Source organism: Bombus vosnesenskii, unplaced genomic scaffold (assembly GCF_011952255.1).
Source record: "Bombus vosnesenskii isolate JDL3184/JDL3185 unplaced genomic scaffold, Bvos_JDL3184-5_v1.1 scf7180000013351, whole genome shotgun sequence".
NCBI classification, from domain to species: Eukaryota; Metazoa; Arthropoda; class Insecta; order Hymenoptera; family Apidae; genus Bombus; species Bombus vosnesenskii.
In genome coordinates this window covers 371,476-391,417 of record NW_022882987.1, presented here as the reverse complement: position 1 = coordinate 391,417, position 19,942 = coordinate 371,476, and the positions used below count along the sequence as shown (strand labels likewise).

Here is a 19,942-nt window from a genome sequence, read left to right as displayed (position 1 = left end):
TTACTCCATACCTTTGTTAGACAAAGCGTTCATCCCGTGACCGCGGCTACGTTCGGCGACTGACTGTCGCCTCGAGCCCAAGCTCATTATCACAACTCTCGAACAATTACAATCAGATTGAATAACTACAATTGTTCAATTACAGACTCCGGTGTTCTTTCATCTCCGACATATATATATATATTCGATTGAAAAATGAAGTCACGCCTGATTTTACTTCCTACGACTATTCCTTATTTTCTAACGTAAAAGTTTCATCAAAAGATACTGTTAGGGAAGTGATACATTTACACTGTACATGAGAGTGTGTGTGTAAGGGTTAGAGGGCGTCAAGGTCTTAGTGGAGACAAAAGACTGTTGCCAGATGCTAGAAGAATCTAGGATAGTCGGTTGGCGACCAGCGTGCGTGCAAGACGTTCTTCAGAGAGTAATATAGATGTATAACTGTTGTGTGGGAAATATAGTCAATAATTTGTATTCCCAAATCCTCGAATTTCCTTAACAGATACTATTTTCAAATGATTGATAAAGTGAAACGAAAATAATTTGAAAAAATAAAAACCCCTTATCTAAGATCATTTTTCAAAAAGGTTTATAAAGAAAGAATCGTTTTAAAATAGAAAAAGAAATGATATTCGACTGATGAATAAATGAAGCTTCACACGTTAAAATCTCAGTCTATAAAATCATACTATCTTTTACTATAAAATATACACACAAAAATATACAAAAGAAAAATATAAATGTTCAGGAGAAATATACAGAAAAAAAATATGCAAGAAATATACAGAGGAAAATATATACACACACAGAGGTGAATATATACAAATATACAAACATTTTTTCCATACAGATCGCTTCCACTAACGCGCAAAGATATTGAATTCGCCTCTCGCGCATAGCTTTCAACTCCTTAACAGAAAACCGAACAGCAGCATACCAAAATTCAGGCGCATAAAATTGTTTTCCTTTTTCATCTTCCCGCATAGGAATTATTCTCAATTGCCTGGAGAATTTCTGTTCAATTACACAATATCCCCGGTTGACAGTCGACCATTAAACATTAAAGAAACGACAGTAACCAAATGCACGCGCCGAGCACAGGGACGAGAATCCTTTTTGGGATGGTGTACGCGCCATTTCCAACTGTACAAAGTGGTCGTTTGGCAGGTGGGACGTAATTAACCGTGAACTTTAACGCGTAACACCGGAATAATTGGTTTGCACGGCGAAATCGCCGCGAGATCGAACCGGACACCAGCTGGATTTAATAAAAATCCAGCTTTGGTTAGTCGGTTAATTTCAACCCCCTCCCGTGCGCCTTGGTAATTCCGTTGACTTCGTTTCGTAACGGGAAAACTTCGTTACCTGGTTTAATTCGATAGAACTAATAACGTCCGGTGTTGATACCAAAATCAAGTTTAATCCGCGAGTTCCGCTTCTTTTTTTACTCTTTTAGCGGCCAGTCCTATATGTGACGCGGAATATTTCCGAATGGAAATTTTTATCAGAGCGTTAACTCGTTCAGTACGAACCATTTGAAATTGGAAATGTTTCCTCCGATGCAGAAATCGATGTTTATTTCGTAGGTCCTGTGTATAAGGTTTTATATGTGCACCTTTTCTTTTTTAGAAACGAAATCTGTTGTTTGAATTAAATTTTACAAATTTCATTGAATTTTAATAATTAACAGCGATTGAATATTATATTGTACTTATTGTATATTGAAATTTCATATTATATTTCTAATTTCTTCTACAAGAAACATTTTATTCTGAAGAATAAAAGAAGAGGAGACAATACGAATAAACACAGTACTGTTACAGTGGCCTACTATTAATACACATATACCCATATTGTAGTATCGTGGACAAAAAGGCCTAAGGGATATCGAGTAAACTATAAATAATGTCGCGAGAGCTGAGGCGCCGTCGGGCCCGTCAATGTGTCGTTCTTCAGTTGAATAATGTAATATCATAAATATATATTGATGATTTATTTACAATAAATGGATTGTACAGATGTTGATTAAACAGAAGCACGATGGTTGTTTAATGTGAACCAATCACAATAACGTATTATAGTCTAGACAACTCAATAGTTAATTTGAAACTCTCGTCACAACGGATCCAACGCTCTCTCTATCTCTCTCTCTCTCACGTGGACCACACTCGCACGATCCACACCGCTAGTGTCACGTAAAATTGATACTTGGATTGTACGAGAAAAGAAAGTTGAGTCGTAACCCAATTAACTATCCTTTATTGAACTTTATTATAATTTTAGCACTTACAATAATAGAATAACACTAAACCGGAGAAAGGGGGTTGTACAAGAACAGCGACTAGAACAAGAACTGCCCGACCTGGGTGAAGCCTCGGTTTATATACGTTTTGGCTTAAGGATGTTGAGGGCTCTCGGTGTAGGTTATGATGTGGAAAAGTGTCCACAAGTCGGGGGTCGACATCCTATCTCTGATGTGGACTAAGGTTCATCACAGCCTTGGTCTAGGATATGATGATAAGGTGGTGATGTGTCCAAAGGAGTCCAAAGCGCGGGGGTTAATGTCTTATCTGTGATGTAGGTTGAGATGTGATTGATGCCACACTAGCAACACTATCCCGACAACGCAACTCGCACTCTCTGACTTCTCGATTCACACTTTCTGGCTTCTCCACCGACACTGCTTGTTCTAGCATCCTTTTGTCTTTCCTTAGGCCCACCACGCACGTGTTCCGCAAACACTCGTGGCCAGGGTCACGTAGGCCTTTTCTACGCATCGCGCGAGCGGTGGCAAGCTCTCTGTGGCGCAACGTCTCGTGCCACCAGCGTCCCCCGACCAGGACCAACGTGTCGTCCGCGTAACATACCATACATGTGAGGTGGAATAGTGTTAGTAGTTTGTTCATGATAGTGCTATTGCTGGCTGTAGAGCCCGAGATAGGTTCTGCTGCTGGTATAGATGTAGCTGCTGGGGTACTGCTGCTTTTCTTCTCATTCTTGTATCGTGGAAGAAAAATCGGACTACGGTCGCCGGGATTTAAACCGGGGGTTCCGAACGTTCGTAACCTAAGGCGCTAACCACTGCGCTACCGTCGTCTGACACTAATTGGTGTCGCGTGCCGCTATACATGTGTCGAGCCGTAGCCGATGGTCCCAAAACCCAACCCCGCGGAACCCGCGCTCGATGGACTGCAACCCCTCTACATTTTTGCCGGTGTACCCGACCCACCTGTCGGTCAGGTAGGTCCGTATGATACGAATAATGTAGGGAGGCACCTCGAAGAATTCAAGGACTTCTATTATCCCGTCCCAGGATATGGTATTGAACGCATTGACTATGTCTAAAGAGACTGCCAGCGCTACCCCACCCCACGAAATCATAGCCCGCGACATCTCCCGTACCCGGTTCACCACATCCACTGTCGAACGACCCCGCCGAAAGCTGTACTAGCTTTCGTGCCAACCGGACACTCGCCCTGACATGGTTCCGGTGTCTGATTCGGCGCTTGATGCCATGACCAGGTCCATGACTGAACCCTCTGATCTGTCCATCTTATCTGCAATCCTCTTGGAGTTTTTGGAGACATACTCGTGTGGCGGCGCTGTCGGCGCGTGTCCTAATATGGCCTCCTTACTGCCTCGTCGACAGGGCTGAATTTTCTTTACTTTCCTGTCCCATCCAGTCCGTTACTTATCAATTTTCTTGCGCACTTTTGCACACACAAACTGGCACAACACTCTGGTCCATTTCTTTTGTCGTCTTTCCTTATTTTTTCTATGATTTCGATTGCAGAGTACGGAGTGACGTGAATGCATCCTCTCTGCATGCCGCCATCTTTGGTATCCCCTCAATATATGTCAGCTAGAGGCTCTTTATTTTCCTTCGTCTGGAACGTCGCCGGATATAAAAATTCGTCAGCCGAAAACCATGTTCATGCCTCGCGCGCTAGTAAAATAAGCTCGCGAGATGCCGGCCTCTCCAGCGAAACGCAGCCTCTTCACGAGAAAAATAAAGTCGAGTTCTCCGCGTAGTTTTAATAAAACTATAGATTGTAAAGTTTCCGCACGGTGATGCGATGGCCGTAGTAATTCCTGGATAAGTGGTCGCATTTTTTCCTCGGTAAAGCCTCGCGAAGTCATATAATCGGTTTTATTACTTGTTTTTTTATGAATTGGAGGGTCTAGCGGCGAGTTATGCTCGGGCTTTGCACGGTTAATTGGTGACTGATGGGATCGTTAAATTTTGAGTGCTCGATGATTTATGCAGTAATGGAAGCTTGGATTTTTATATTTCGGAACATGTAAAATTCTCGATGTCAGAATGTTGTAAATTGTCATAGCGATTTATTTATACGATATTATATTATATTGAAATGACCGTTATGTAGTATATTCCTTGACATATAAAAAGTTTTCATGCTATTCGTTAAAAGAAGAACTATATTTTTATTAAGATCTTAATGCAGATGAACCTGTGTTAAAAAAAGAGTGTAGATAACCGTTCTAGAAACTCAAATAACTGTCAAAAAGTACTTACTCGGTAGCTTAACTAACTTTCGCATATCTCATTGGTTAATTTCCATCGTCTTCCAAAGCAACACACACACACACACTCACACCTATAACACTGACCAAACAGAAGCTCTCTTTAAGCTTGAACCCTCCTTGAAAGCGCAATATGTTTCAACAAATCGTTTCACGTAGCTCAAGCATTTTCCGCACGACCAACTAATGAAATCTTATAATGAAGATGAATGTTATTATTAAATTTATTACTAAATTTATTCACTATTAAATATATTTGTAACATCATTTATATTTTCGGTAGAGTAAACTTCTCACCATCTCCTAGATCAAAGAAAAATGCCGGAAAACAAAAATCTCAGATTTGTATAATACGCTCTCAAACTTCCCTCTTATTATGTACTGCCAGTTCGAAAGGATCAACCAGGTCGTCACAATTGTCTTAAGTAAAATCACCTGTTCCATCGACTGAAATTTTATTGAAAGCTGAACAGCGCACACGTGTGTGCATACGGCATCGGTTGTCGACGAGCCGTTAAGGAAAGAAAGAAATATGCGAACGACGTTACAAAAGATACGTTCCCGAGCCGGCTCGTAAACATTTGGAAAAAGATCTCGCGATAACTGCCGCGGTTGTGATAAACGTCGTTACATAATAACGCTGACAGAATGTGGCTCGCGCTGATTGCAGAACAAAACGGAATGCTCACGGGAAATGTAGCATACGCACACCGCCAGATAAGAAAAACGTTGTGGTTAATTATATGAGAGAAGTTTCAGGCTGGTTGCAATTCCCAGGGACGTATCGTTGATGATGCAACTAGAATTTAGGGCCCAGGGAATTCAACGCGTTGTAACGTGTCTGTAACGTGTTGAAACCATGAATACTTCTTGCTGTTTGGATCTGTAAACATTTGCCAACCTAATGTTCAACATCGCTTAAAATGAAACCATTAACAAAATTTTGTGGTAAAAAAGGAGATGCTTTTTTTTACTTTTTCGTATTTCGGTGTAGGTTATACACATATATATCGAACGAAGTAACAATAAATCTCTGTTGACATGGAACGCTTCTTTATAATAACTCTTTTACAATAAGCAGTAAATTTCTTTTAATTAACTTTACTCTATTGTTTTTATCGTCTCGCAAATAAAGTTGTTCAGAGATTTTATTGCAGGAAAAGACACAAATATTATGAAATTAAGGAATCATGAAACCTAATAAACCAACAAATACAAATTTCCGAATGAATAAAAAATTCTATTCTCTAAAAAGAACTATAATAAATTATTATACAATATATATGTAGTATCGTGGACGAAAGGCCTAAGAAATACCGGGCGAACTATGAACAATGTCGCGAGAGCCGAGGCGCCGTCGGGCCCATCAATGTGTCATCGGTCTTTTCAAGTGCATAGTTTCGTGGAAAAGACCTACGTGACCCTGGCCACGAGCGCTTGCAGAACACGTGTGCGGTGGGCCTAGGAAAAAGACAACGGAATGCGGCAACGGCCAGAGCGTTAGTCGAAAAGCAGAGTGCGAGTCGAAAAGCAGAGTGCGAGTCGAGCGGAGACAGAGGTTGCGAGTGGCGTTGCCGAGAGAGTGTGGATTGCGCTGTTTTCTGTGCGTTTGGCGTGAATAGTTCAGGTTGAACAACAATCGTCTTTTTCTGTCTGATTAACATCTCTATTGTCCACTCTTTGTAAACACATTATATCACGATATTACATTTTTTGGGGGCTCAGCCGGGATTGGACAAGACAGAAAACGAAACGGTTTAACAGAGCTATTCGAGCTAGTTGTGAATTTACCGGTACGCGGTGCGGTAAAAGACGATATCGTTGACGGTTTAAGTTTGTGTAGTGTGAAAAATGTCAAACGTCGGGGACGAGCGATTGTCGGGTGAAGAGGGTCGACGCTGGAGGAGCTGAGGAGTAAGCTCGCGCGAATGAACCTCCCTATATCGGGTGCGAGGTCAGTGCTGATTGCAAGGCTGAATCGGGCGTGTAGGGCTGGACAATCGTGTCCTAAGGGATCGACGGGCGGTGAAGAGCTAACCGGTCAACGAGATCTAGGAAACGTACAGAGAGCTGAGCGTGATTGTAACGAAGATGAAGATGTTGAGAAAATGAATACGAAGGAGTTGAAGGAGCGCCTCGCTAGTTTGGGTTTAAAAACGACGGGAAGAAAAGTAGAATTACGCGCACGGCTACAAGCGGCCATGGATGGTAACGACATATCGTCGGAAGAAGAAAGCGACGACGAAAGTGAGGATGAAGAGGACAAGAAAAACGCAAGGGGATACAAGAAAGATACGCGAAGGGTGTATCAGGACCGTGCCGAATGTTGTCGAAGGGCATGCGTTGGTTCGACACTGAGTTTTAGAGACGTCGAAGATGCACTAGAGTCGTTTAGTGGCAACAGAGGTGAAAACGTCGAACGATGGTTCGAGTCGTTCGAGGAAGTCGCTGATACGTGCATGTGGTCGGACGGGCAGAAGACAGTCTACGCCAGGAAGTTGCTGAAGGGATCAGCGAAAATATTCGCAAGTTTCGAGTGTCATGCCAGAACTTGGCATGAGTTGAAGAGGGGGCTGGTGAAAGAATTTTCGAGGAAAGTCAACAGTAGGCAAGTTCATCAGAAACTTGAAGAAACGAAAAAGGAGAGTGATGAAGCATGTTTGGCTTACATGTACCGCATGCTCGAAATAGCCAGCCATGTGGACATGGAGGAGGAAGCAAAGGTGGAATACATAGTGGATGGAATAATAGACGACGAGAACAATAAGGCTATATTATACGGCGCGACGTCAATCAAAGAGTTGAGGAAGAGGTTAGTGATGTACGAAGAGCAGAAGAGTCGCAGAGCAAAGTCGATTGTGAAGCCGGCTAAAACCCAGAAGAACGGGAAGCCCAGTCAATCTGTAGACGCAATGAAGAAAAGAAGATGCTTCATTTGCGATAGTGAGGATCATCTAAGTGCTAAGTGTCCGGAGAGGGGAGAAGGTGTTAGGTGTTCCGAGTGCAGCGGATTTGGACATATTGCAGCGAGGTGTACGGCACGACCGAAAGAGACTTGCGTAGTGTCAAGATCCGAAAAAGGGAAGTATGTGAAAGAAGTGGCGATAGATGACTGTAGGTTTGTGGCATTAGTGGATACGGGTAGTGATCTCACGTTCATCCGATCAGACGAGTATGCGAGGTTAGGGTCACCACCGCTAGGTAAATGCAAGTTTAAGTTCGACGGTTTTGGTTCCGCTGGCAATGAGACCTGGGGTGAGTTCACTAAGGTAATGACGGTTGATGGGTGTAAACTGCCAATCACTTTGCACGTTGTTTCAAACAAAATATTGATGAAGCACGGCCTGTTGTTAGGCACTGATTTTCTGGATCAGGTGGAGTTACGGGTTAAACGGGGCGAAGTGACTTTCTTGCGGCTTGACGAACAGACTAACAAAGACGTGTCGGATGTGTTTAGAATTAACGTAGTAGAACAGACTGACGAAACAGACCTAACACACGTACAGGAACCGCATTATCGTGAAGCGATTCGAGATATCGTTAGGGGGTATAGGCCGGAGAAGAAGCGAGACGTCGGAATAACCGCAAAAATAGTTTTGGAAAGCGACAAGCCGGTAGCGCGAAGACCGCGAAGACTGGCGCCGTCGGAAAGAAAGGAAGTAGATGATCTGATGGAAGCGTGGACAAACGAGGGTGTCATCAAATCGTCAGACTCGGAGTATGCGAGTCCGATAGGTGTAGTTAGAAAGAAAGATTTGTGTGTGCGTGCGGCTAGATGGGCCTTGTTACTAGGCGAGTTTAAGTATCACGTGTCTCATCGGCCGGGGAAAAGTATGCAGCATGTAGATGCTTCGAGTAGGAACCCCCTGCCGAGCACTATGTATGTAACGGAGAGTGAAGACGGGCTGATTGCACGGTTGAGAAGGGCACAGAACAAGGACATTGAAGTCCGTAGGATTTTGGACGCCGCAACGTGCAGTCAGGCCGATGGGCAGGTAGTAAGAAACAATATTTTGTATAAGGAGTGTAAGGACGATGTGCTAATAGTAGTATCGAAGGCGATGCGGGCTCAAGTAGTCAGGCAAGCGCACGAGCGTGGGCATTTCGAGGTTACCAAAACAGAAGCTATGGGCAAGAAGGACTTCTGGTTCAAAGGGTTACGCGAAAAGGTCGAACACGTGGTATCCAACTGCCTTGACTGTAGCCTAACCGAACGAAACATAGGTAAGCTAGAAGGGAACCTGCGAAATTACAAGAAAAGAAGAAAGCGTGCGAAGCAGTACCGAAGGAAGGACCCGCACACACCTCGATTTTATGAAACCTTGGGTCCTAAACGCCGAAAGTGACGCATCTGATGACAGCGAGATAGAAGGCAGCATCTGAGGGCAGATGTTATTGCAGGATGGCCGAGTGTAGTATCGTGGACGAAAGGCCTAAGAAATATCGGGCGAACTATGAACAATGTCGCGAGAGCCGAGGCGCCGTCGGGCCCATCAATGTGTCATCGGTCTTTTCAAGTGCATAGTTTCGTGGAAAAGACCTACGTGACCCTGGCCACGAGCGCTTGCAGAACACGTGTGCGGTGGGCCTAGGAAAAAGACAACGGAATGCGGCAACGGCCAGAGCGTTAGTCGAAAAGCAGAGTGCGAGTCGAAAAGCAGAGTGCGAGTTGAGCGGAGACAGAGGTTGCGAGTGGCGTTGCCGAGAGAGTGTGGATTGCGCTGTTTTCTGTGCGTTTGGCGTGAATAGTTCAGGTTGAACAACAATCGTCTTTTTCTGTCTGATTAACATCTCTATTGTCCACTCTTTGTAAACACATTATATCACGATATTACATATATTCGAGGTTCACTTAAGATCCAATAAGGAAGCTCTATTAAATCTAAAAGCATATATTGAATCTTTTGATACGTATTTTCGTTTCTCTTTCTCTCTCTCTCTTTCTCATGCATTTCTTCCCCAAATCCCTGCCAAGTTTTTTTTATTTTTGATATTTTAATGTAGACTATGCACGTATTTGAGAGGAAGTAATAGTAAGTCTTTATCGAGATATTTTAATAAATCTTTACACTCAAATTACTCGAAGTATTCCGTCTTTCTACTAATTCAAACATATAAGATCAATTATATCATATAATAATATATATATTTCAATTCACATATAATATATATATATTATATGTGATATGTGTATATTATAAAATATATATATTACATTTCAATCATATAATAACATATATATTATACTCTCGTTTGGAGAAGAAAGGAAACACGCGGCAAGATGAAAAAGAGAAAACATAAATAGCATATTAGTAAAATACATTCGGCCAGAGGTAGAAATAAATAAGTAACGAAGAGAGGTGCTCTTTAAGATGCTTCCACACGCCATCGATATCCCATGAATTTAGTTAGATCCCGTCACTATAGCAAACTGCGGAGTAATAAAAGTAGCGTCACGTAAAAGCGAGATATTAGATAGTGAACTGGTTGAAGATCTCGTGTGACTTCGTGCTTTTCTTTGATAACCGTCCCGTGTCCGGACGTATTCCTCGATTGATCGCTTCGCGAGAGTTTAGCGCAGGCAATATGGAAGTTTTGTACGCCGTACCTCCTTCTCACGCTCTTGCTGTTTCTTCTTCTTCTGCTTTCTCGAATCTCGAAGGATACTTCCGTGTCCATCTGTGTATCACGGAATAAAGATGGGCTTGTTTGCGTGATTCCAGTAAAAGTTTCGAATTTCTACGTTTGAATTTTCTGCTCTTCTCTTTGCTCCAAACTTGGAAACCTCTCACTATATTTCATCATTTTCATTCTGCTTTATCTTTTGGCTAATCAAACTGATATTTCTGTTGTTATCGTGAATTTGCTACCTTTCGGTAAATTGACCAAATTTTATATCGTTCGATTGTTTATTCTTTCGATCGAATTTCCTATTCTGAATCTTTTTACTCTTTTAATTTTGGAATAAATTGATTAAATTTTCTATCCACGCGTTATCTACTTTTTCTGTTCTTCAAAGAATTCATTGAATTTTCTATTTTCAAATTCTTCGTTTTTTTCTATTCTTGACAGAATTAATTGAATTTTCTATATTTGAATCCTCTATCCTTTTCATTCCTGAATGCATTTTCGATTCTCTTCTTTTGTAACTTCAAGATCTTTCATTATGTTTCTTCTGTTTTGAACATGAAATACGTATAATTACTTGTTAAATATATAGTATAATATTAAGATTATTAGTATTTTTATTTTCATCTATAGAAGCTAACCATTTTGTTGCATAGGAATAGAAGTAAGGAAGTAAACAGTTAGGTTATGTCGTTTTTCTATTGTTTTGTATGCTCGACCAAAAAGAAATTACATTTCATCTCAATCACGTGAGCTATCGTGTATGATGCGTCCAATAAACGTTATCATAGGTTGATTTATGTCTCTGAAATGAATTATTCAATCCTTCGTCAGCAGTGGTGGTATCCTTTAATTTAATGTATAAATGCATTCCGTTTGATTTTATGTTAGGTTACCTACTATTCGATTTAACGCTTCCCCTAAAGATTTTATTCGAAACGTCGGACATAAATTTTCTCTTCACGACGTTATTAATTTCATTTAATATTTCAATGGATAAATCTCGTTCAATTAATTTAAGAAACGATACCTAATTTACTTAATTTATAGGTCGAGATAAATACCTATAAAAAGTTAGTACCCGTTGCATAGAGAATCATACAAAGTTCTCTCTCCAATGATGGTAATACGTGTCATTCCATTATTATCCTCCATCATTTTTCATTTATTCATTGTGGATCACTAATGACCCGTGATATAATGGACAGGTTGCAAGTGATAAATATGGCACAGCTAATGACATTATTATGCGTTTCACGACGATATGCCGACATTTCAATGATAAAAACATCAGCATAATAATTCGGGAAGCTCAAATGAAAACGTTCGCTTAATCCGAAAGCTTTAAAACGATTTTATACTTCGTTTTAAAATATTAATTCCGATGCAAAAATATCATGCATTTCTTTTTAGCTTACGCTAAATCCAATTTAATTTAATTTGTAATTGAACCTTTCAGGGACCATACTAATCGAAAAATTAATCTCACGCATGTTCTCCTTTCTTCCAGGAAAACAAACATATATTTCAATTCTGTTAAATAAAATATTCGTCATATTACACAATACAATTGCTATAAGTGTATATGTAATCGTATTATAAAAGAGTGGTGTTTAACAATTAAACACATCGATGGAGATTGATTTCGTAGACCCGTTTAATTTTTATTCGACGATAAGTTAAATTGTAATTCACTTTCCCTAATACTGACTAGTGGAATGCTTTATTACCTAAAGTATCGAACAATTTGACAAGAATCGTCTTTTTAATAAAGTGACAAACATAATTTTAAAAAATTTACCCTGTAACTTAAAATACTCTTCATATCATGTCTTTACGAGAAATATACTAATACTTATAGATTTAAAATATTTATTACTTGGAAACTGTGTGCTCGGATAATGAGATCAACATTTCTAGAAAATGACGTGGATTAGTTTGGCCATCGAAAGCCTTAACCATTGCTCGGAATGAAAATTTCAAAGCCGTCCTAATTTTATACTACTCCAACGTACAAGAGATGTAATTCTAATCCCAATATTAATAAAAGAAAAATGGGAATAAAGCGTTCAACACAACCTAATACAATTAATTGAATCATCCGCAAGCATTTCACAATCCCAGACTGGATATATTCTTCAATATTTTTTACTCTGAACTATTTTCAAAATTACCAGTACATATTTATCAGAAATTAACCAAGTAAAATTCCAAGCCAATCATCGACGAATCAATAACGTTCGCGTGATCAAAAATTCAAATATTCCACGATATTTCGCGCATGGGTAGAAAAAACAGGTGCTCAGGGTTAAAAACATGGGCAAGAGGGAGAATCCGTGATATTACGAACGATAACAACACGAGATGCAACGCTCCGATTACATCGAACATTTCTCGTGGCTTTTAACGCAGTCGCACGAAAACAGAGACGCGCGCTATTCCGTAGCAGGGCCGCGTCAATTTTCCCAATAAAAGCGTTCTTCGTGATCGGTTGCTTGCTTTATATACGCCTGGCAAGTTTATTAGACCCGCGAGCAAATATTTCGAACGCTTTGGCTCGCGTTTCACAGAACTTAATATCGCAGCTGCGAAGAAAGAAAACAGAAGTGGAAACTCGTTCGCGTTGCTAGGTCGGCTTTTCCCCGTTTCTGCACGAGCTTTATCTTTCAGAAAAATATCACAAGCGCACAGCGTTTGTACTGCAACGCTAGATTTCATGCGGCTTACTGATGGTTTTACATGTAATCTCGTGACATCAACAATAGCGTTCAGAAGTAATACGAAATTTTGGTAGGTTTAAGCTACATACGTCTACGTCTATGTCACATAACAAAAACATATCACTATATAGCTATATTATAGCAAACTTGTGTAACTTGTTGAAGAAACAAAGAGAAAAATGTTATACATGTACAAACAACCAAGAGATGATTCCTTATGAAAAAATAAAAAAATAAAATTCAAACAATAAAATTTTTTGCCCGACGCCTAATTTTCGAGAAAACTGACTTTGGAAATTTGTTTGATACATGTGAATTTGACAAGTCACCGACTAGGTACGAACAAACAGTAAGAAGAAAGTTATACTATATGCGAAAATAAGTGAAAAAGGGAAATAAAATTTTTCTGTTTAAGACTTCATTTTCAAAAAAATTGAGTTCTTTTATTTTTAATTAATAATCGGTCTAGTACACGAGTATGATAAATTTTCAAATTTACTTTTTTCGCAAACAAAACGTCTTGCGAACAAATTTTATTCTACATTTTCTACTTATTTTCACATTTAGAATAATATCTTACCGATTCTTTTTTCCATTTAGCCTAAAATTAGCCATGTTCAAGTGTACTTCACAAATTTTCGAGTTCAACGTTCTCGTTAAGTTAAGTTAATCCTCGGACGAAAAGATTTTATTCTATATTTTCTTCTTGTCTTTTCATAAGAAATCACTTCACGACCGTTTTGTACCGTTACTCGGCCACACTCTGTATAGTATTTTGTACAGATATATATTTACACGCAATATATATTTACAAATACGCGCTATGTAACATTTTTTCTGTTATATAATATATCAAGCTATATAATAAAGATGATAAATAATCGCGAAAAGGGAGCCACTTCTGATTTCGATGATTTTCAAGTATGTTATAGAGTTCAACATTTTGTACATTTCTCCTATTCACATAACTGGCAGTCGTTCTTAGTCTTTGAATTAAAATCTCCCATAATTACCAAAAAGGAATCTCTCGATAATTGTGTCGTCATCCCCCCCCCCCCCCCTACTGGGAATAGGTTCCCCTCGACGCAACATGAACCTCGACGACCAGCCACAGTCGATTAGTGTAATACGATCCAATGCCAGATATCGCCGAGACAAGTTTCGTATGTACCAACTCAAAAACGAAACTTTTCTATTTCTGACGTTTCTTAAATTAAACTTTTACTAATCTACTTGTAAGGACTTTCTGATTAAAAGGAGACCAAACACGATATAATTTGTATTAGATTTACTCACTGATATTTACTATCACTTATTTAATTATCCTTTATTACGTACGCTAATATGCTCCAAATTACATTGTATTTAGTGTCATTTTAATCAGAAAAATAGTTGTAGTAACAAAAGTATTGGTAGAGGTTTCATTGATCACAAATCGAAACTAAAATATTTTCATTTTTGAGTTAAAGGTCTCAACTTATCGGGAGCCTTTAATATTTGCCGAACGCTTTGACTATCAATCCTTCTTTCTCTTTCACCCGCGTTGTCCCTTACTACGTTCGGCACAGCTAAGATCTCAATTTCGAGATATAGAATCGTTCCTACCTCTTCATAGCTGCAACACTTGAGTCTCGAATTTCTGGTAAATGTCGAAGGTTTCTGTATATGCAAAAATGCCCCGTCGCTCGACCTTAGTTTCGAAGCCAGATTGGGGTTAGTAGATAGTATAACATTAATCTGGACATTGCGAGGCGGCCGGCCATGCGAATCCCCTTATCAGTACTAATATAAACAATTCTGGCCGGTCGCATCGCGGCACAACCGGGTTAATCTTATTACTAGCCGAATCCAGCGTGAAAACTAGACCGACCGCCAGCTACATGTACAGGAAAAAATTGTTCAAAATGTTGAGCTCTACAAAGTCATTTCGAAATCATCGAAATCGAAAGTGGCTCTCTTTTTGCGAATATGTATTACAAAGATATTCAATGATACTGGTAACTTGTATCTTGTGACTTGTATAGCATCACTGCATAATAACGTTAGTTCAATTGTGACTTTGCTTTCATAAAAATTGTCTTTCGTAGTCGATAAACATGGAGACACTATGGACTTCAATTGAAGTGATTCTGCATGTTGATAGGATTACGTTATTCAATTGTTTAAAACCTGCCTTTTTTTGCATTTTCGTGATTAGAATATTGATTAGATATGATTAGAATATTATTGTAATTAGGATATTAATGTAAATAAAACTTTGTAAAGGTGTTGTACATTGCAGGATTAATTTAAGAATTTGAATACATGCAAACACAGAAATCGAAATAATCCAGAGTGAAATTTTATAAATTTATTTATTTAATTATATTAAATGAAATTAACATGTTATTGATTCAATTTAGCCATCGAAGAGTTTGATAATCGTACGAAAATATCATTCCGAGTTAGTGCTGCAAAATGTAAATTTCGAAACGTCAAATGGTGGAAATGTGTTACAGGTTACAAACAATTGTGTTCGACCGTTCGCGGAAAGACGCGATCGCGAGGAAGTGCTCTAACGGGAGTCGTAAATTCCCGTTACGATTATACAATCGACGCCACGAAATGATCGATCCCCTATTTCGTTTAGGATAATAGAGGTTGTTGAATAGATTATAACACTCAGGTGACAGGTTATAATTTACACTTTATTCCAACAACTTGTAGACAAGACGGTTACGCTCGGTGCGTATAGATATAAGTTAAATAGGTGACTGATCTAAGGGTGGAAACCCGGTCAAGAGATGTTGACTGTTCTAAAGATGGAAAATCAGTAAAGTTTGGTAACGATGCTCTCACAGAGGAAAACTCTTGCTGGGTGTTGATCGCCCCACCACTGGTTGCTTGCGGATGGAAATACCGGGAAAAATAAGAAAACCCACGTTTCCCCACTTTTTACCTGACAGATCAATAATCATAAGGAACCTGTTGACTTGAAGATGTTTTATACTAATTAACGGCCTTAACGGTAGAATCGAAAAACTTAAGTTTATGACAGTTCCTTAGGATTATTGCGGTCCGCTTAATTATAGTTACACAGCTAGTGGCTGCCTCCACCGTAAAGAGTCACCGGACGTAACAAATTGTAATATGCATGATACCTTATTGCTTAACGCAATATTTATCAATAGATACTACGAAAGTGTATTTGTAATAATGTAGTGAAACCCGTTTCCTTCGAAACTAGGAAACGAACGGAAACTCAGTTTACGAAGATTTATCGCTAACTGAAAATGTGACAATTAATAGAGCTAGGAATAATTGCGATGCTAAATGTATGTTTCATATTTTACGCAAACATAAAGAATTCTCTCAATTTAAACAATATCTTTTGTAGAAAAAAATAACTAATAGAATATTCATACATAACGTCTACTTAATAAAATTAAGAACAAATATCACTTTATACGTTTAACCAAAATTAAATTTCGAGAAAGGAAATGTTAAAATTCTTTCCAAATAAAAATTTCCAGAATCAAATACGATATGAATATCCTCTTTTCACCCAAAGTTCCATAACATATTTAATGTAATACTCCTAATATAACATATACAATCAAAAATACACTTTACCTAATAAAGAGAAAGACTCACTTCCTCTTTATTTCACAATTCAATGCCCAAAATCTTAGAAATTCTTTTGAACGTTCAAAATCATTCCATGAGAACAATGCTAAAGTTGTTACAAGAGAAACTCAGTACTCACAAATCGACAGCAAACGGCATCATTATTTATTCTCAGCAGTATTTGAAAAATCATTAAAGTCTCTTCTCAAGTACAGTTTCCAGCGCATCGTGCATCGGAATGCGTCTTCCTAATCTCAACTTCTAGCATTTTCATCGTCAGCTAACCATGTATACGACGCTCGTCTGCTTACAGTTTCGACACAAGGACGCAAAGCACCCTGGAACAAGGGAAACACTGGCAGGATATCAGCCTCGACAAACGTGCCTTCTTCAAATACTCGGAGAAACCCGCGAAACTCATCCTCGAGTCTGTCCGTGAGAGTGACGCCGCCGTTTACAGATGCAGGGTCGATTTCAAGCAATCCCCGACCAGGAACAGCAAAGTCAATCTCACGGTGATCAGTAAGTGTTCAGCAGATCAGGATCTTCGCCTCGTGGTTGATCCTTCTCCGCTTGTTTCTCCCTTGCATTTATTTCTTCCTTCCCCTTTCTATTTTCAGGCACGACCTACGCGCGAAATATTTAAATATTGAGAATATAGAAATCGATAATGTATTCTATGTTATATCGATACTATGTTATAACGTTCATAGAGTTGGTTTGCTAGAAGAATGATATAAATTAATGTCTTATGGAATAAAGGCTAAAATTTATGTTTGAGACAAAAAGTTATTACCAATTCATTGATTTTTTAACAATGGAAATATTTTGTTCCATATTTTTCTGTGTATAATATTTGCGAGCTTTTTGTTTATGTTTTTTGAAGATTGGGTTGAGATAGAAAATTATTAATTAATTAATTTTTTATTATGCAAAAGTTTCGCTCCACACCCTTTCACTATATAATACTGCAAGAGATCATTTAAAAAAATCTCCATTTCGATTCTATATCTTTATATTATGCTATATATATTTATTTATATTTATAGAAATACGAAATTGTATAAATGTTTACAGCCTAATGACAAATAGACATATTGATACTATAGAGCAGCAATATATGTTGCATCCCTGATGATCCCTACAAGAATATATATGTCAAAAAGATATTCCAAAAAGATTTTAATCACAGATAAGAAGCTCATATCAAGTTTCGTTCACTTTGAAAATTTTGAAAATCTTTTTCTGTTTCATCTTCTGGTCCTCCTTTCATTGCGTATTTCATCCTTTGCGCCGTTTTCCCTTGTATCCTCTACTATATACGTATTTCGTCTGTCCCTTGTGTCTGTCCGTTTCATTCTCCATTAATCTTCTCATTCTTCCGTTTCCTCTGCTTTGAGTCCCCTGCATCCATTACTTCCTTTTGACACGGTAATGCAATATCTTCAAGTCTTTGTCTTTGCTTGCTTGTTTATTACGTTTCCTTTTTTCCTATAGCCCCTGCACCCTTGTTCATTTGTGTATCCGTCGTCGTGCTCTTTCATTTCTCATTCTGTTATTCATTATTCCTTCCTTTTCTCATTTTTCATTTTAATATGTAGAGGAAGTCTTACAACATTTACCTTCTGTATTATCAACTTTTATGTTTGCAGTGTCAGATATTTTTATTGTTTTCTTTTTTTTGTATTTCTTATTTGCACATATTTATACATTTATGGGAAAACTAAAACTAATACTACAAATATGACAAAATTAATATATGCTCCCAATGAGATCGAGGCATAATTACATATAATTATTTTATTTTCATCATATTACTTTAATTGTGATTATTCATAGTATATTTAAGAATAAGATTGTTTATTCGACCAATCGCGGGGAGACGTAATCGCGAGGAGAGACGTCAACGGGAGTCGTAAATTCCCGTTACGATTATAACGTTATAAGAGTCGCCCGGCGTAACAAAGATTATTTGTAGTATATTTAAGTTAAGTTAAGTTAGGGGTTGGTTAGGGGCTAATGTCAAAGATGTAATGATATATGGAATGAACATATTATACAGAAATATACTACAGAGAATGTTCAAAGTAACTGTTTAAATTCCATTCCTTTCGACATACATACTCATAGAATTCACAAAAATATCCTACTAATAAGGCATAGTACATTTAAAATGAATACTTGTTATAATATTACCACATTTAAAATGCAAATATTATTATAAATTACAAAATTGACTTATTGTAGCTTGTATTAATATTTTTTACTTCTCCATTCTTCATGAAAAAAGGGTATAATATTTAGTGGATGAAACAAATCTGTGCTTAGGTTTCATTTCTTTATTCAGCTATCATAAAAATATGAATCTGCATAAATATTCGCCATTTACTGATACGATTCTACATACATGTTTTTACAGTTTCCATTTGTATTTTAAAATAAAAGTTCCGCGCCACTCCGTGTATTTGTATTTGTATTTGTTCGCATATTTCGCCATATCTCTGGTGAATTCCTCATATACTCTTCTTCAACACACAACTTGCATTCTGCCTTATTCCCTCCGTCCATTGTTTACTTTTTTAATACGTGTACAGAAAAGTATACAGCAAGTCGGAATGTCATAGAAACATAAAAGAGAAATAAAAAAAAACGTGCAGTAGAGTCATTCGTATTCCTGTCAGTACACTCAGTTCGCACTTCTTTTCTTGATAAATCCCTAACTTTTCCTCTTACCTAACCGCCCACTTCTTTCATCTATACCTACGCCATTTCCCTCTTTTTCTCCATCTTATCAATTACACACTTCTCGCTAAGCAAACTGGGCGATACATAAACTACACTTCTATTTCTCTGTGTTTCCTGTTTTAATCTTCCAACTAACGAAATCTCGTTTAATGATCTTTTTATTTTTCTTCAATTTTCTTCCTGTGCTGTGTTGTATAAAGCGTAATTTTATTTCTTCGTCGTTTTTTGTTCTCGACGTCAAAAATGTCTCTTTCGTATATACTTTTTTCGTATTCTTGGGATTTTTCTGACTAATAATTTTTGGATATATCTTCTCGTTTAAAGATTCATTATATTATCCTACGTCTTCACCTTTAGAAAACAATAAGATTTTATTCCTACATTCTTTTGTACAATAATTTGCTCGCGTGATAATTGTTTTCTAAAGTTTCCTTTATTTCACGCTACTTAGATTAAAATAATATCTTTTTTTGTTTCCTCTCTTTCAAGTCAAGAAAATCTCGTTTACCAACTTTCTTCGCCAAATAATCTTTATAATTTTCTCCTTGTTTTCAAGATACGCAAACTATCTCTTTTTCTTTTTTCAAGATCGATGAAATTTCATTTAGCGATCTTTTTTCGTTAAACTTCTTCGCCTAATAATCCTTTTCAAACTTTCTCTTACCTTCATATTACGCAAACTGCCTATTTATTCC

At 38.1% G+C, this 19,942-nt stretch overlaps 1 protein-coding gene across 4 annotated transcripts in view; it reads left to right on the top strand.

Annotated features, from left to right (window-relative positions):
- LOC117236652 (hemicentin-2-like) overlaps positions 1-19,942 on the top strand; it is a 574,361-nt gene that overhangs the window by 457,519 nt on the left and 96,900 nt on the right. For all 4 annotated transcript variants that reach the window (XM_033499780.1, XM_033499782.1, XM_033499779.1 and 1 more), the window contains exon 4: positions 16,816-17,024. In XM_033499780.1, the coding sequence (XP_033355671.1) occupies positions 16,816-17,024 (209 nt within the window). The remainder of the gene's footprint in view (positions 1-16,815; positions 17,025-19,942) is intronic.